Here is a 1362-nt window from a genome sequence, read left to right on the forward strand (position 1 = left end):
TCTGGCCCGCTGTCCCTGATCACAGCCATCATGCCTCGGGGTCGAAAGAGTAAGCTTCGTGCCCGCGAGAAACGCCAGCAGAATCGTGCTCAAACCCAGGGTCTCAGGGGTCCTCAGGCCACTGCAGAGAAGGAAGAGGAGTGCCCCTCCTCTCCCCCCTCCTCTTGCTCTGCTCCTGTTGCTGGGAGTGCTCCCCCAAGCTGCCCTCCTGCCTTCATTCCCCAGGAGTCTCAGGGAGCCCCACCCTCTAGCTCTCCCGATGCAGGCGTTGCCTGTGCAAGGTCTGATGAAGATGCCAAGAGTCAAGATGAGGCAAGACCAAGCACCTCCCAGGCATCATCCTCCACTCAGAGCTCACAGGGAGATTCTCTCACCAGAAAGGCGAGTATGCTGGTGCAATTCCTGCTGGAAAAGTATAAAAAGAAGGAGCCCATTATGAAGGCAGACATGCTGAAGGTTGTCAACAGAAAATACAAGCAGCACTTCCCTGAGGTCCTCAAGAGAGCCTGTGACCATCTTGATCTGGTTTATGGCCTGGAGTTGAAGGGAGTCAAACCCGGCGATCGGTCGTACACCATTGTGAGCAAGCTGGGCCTCTCCACAGAGGGGTGTCTGAGTGGTAATGGGGGGTTGCCTAAGACAGGTCTCCTGATGTCGCTCCTGAGTTTCATCTTCATGAATGGCAACCGTGCCAGTGAGGAGCAGATCTGGGAATTCCTGAATGGGTTGGGGATATATGCTGGGAGGAGGCACTTAATCTTTGGGGAGCCCCGACAGTTCATCACCAAAGATTTGGTGCAGGAAGAGTATGTGGAGTACCGGCAGGTGCCCAATAGTGATCCTGCGTGTTACGAATTCCTGTGGGGTCCCAGAGCCCGTGCTGAAATCAGCAAGATGAAAGTCCTAGAATTTTTGGCCAAGAGCAATAGCACCATCCCTAGTTCCTTCCCAAGTCTGTATGAAGAGGCTTTGAGAGATGAGGAGGAGAGAGCAGCAGTGAGAGCTGTAGCCATGGTTGCCACTATTGCCCAAGCCAGAGCACGATTCGGGGCCATGTCCTTGAGACCCTCCCACATCCAGTGAAGTCTCAGGTAGATTTTCCACTCAGAGCAGTGAACCTTCTAAGCAGTCCAGAGCAGATGGGGCTGGAGGGAACAAGATGTGTATCTTTTTTTTTTCCCTGTTACAAATTAGTAACTTGTGGTTTTATCTTTTTCTTTCTTTGTTACCAGTTTTCAAATGTTGCTCCCTTTAATCGAAGATTTATTTTGTTTACAATGTAAGTTTCTTAATGTTATAGATGACACATTTATTGCTGTTTGTCAGGTTTAAGACTAAGAGTTTTGTTGTTTTTAAACAAAT

The 1362-nt window shown here is 50.2% G+C and overlaps 1 protein-coding gene across 1 annotated transcript; it reads left to right on the forward strand.

Moving 5' to 3' along the window:
* Positions 1-30: 30 nt before the first annotated feature.
* On the forward strand, positions 31-1083 carry LOC105809199 (melanoma-associated antigen B1-like). The gene has a single exon (XM_012642956.1). The coding sequence runs from the start codon at positions 31-33 to the stop codon at positions 1081-1083; it is 1053 nt and encodes a 350-aa protein (XP_012498410.1).
* Positions 1084-1362: the final 279 nt, after the last annotated feature.

This window comes from Propithecus coquereli, unplaced genomic scaffold (genome assembly GCF_000956105.1).
Source record: "Propithecus coquereli isolate 6110/MARCELLA unplaced genomic scaffold, Pcoq_1.0 Scaffold19064, whole genome shotgun sequence".
NCBI lineage: Eukaryota > Metazoa > Chordata > Mammalia > Primates > Indriidae > Propithecus > Propithecus coquereli.

Coding starts and splice junctions, on each gene's coding strand:
- LOC105809199 (XM_012642956.1), top strand. CDS start 31: ATGCCTCGGGGTCGAAAGAGTAAGCTTCGTGCCCGCGAGAAACGCCAG.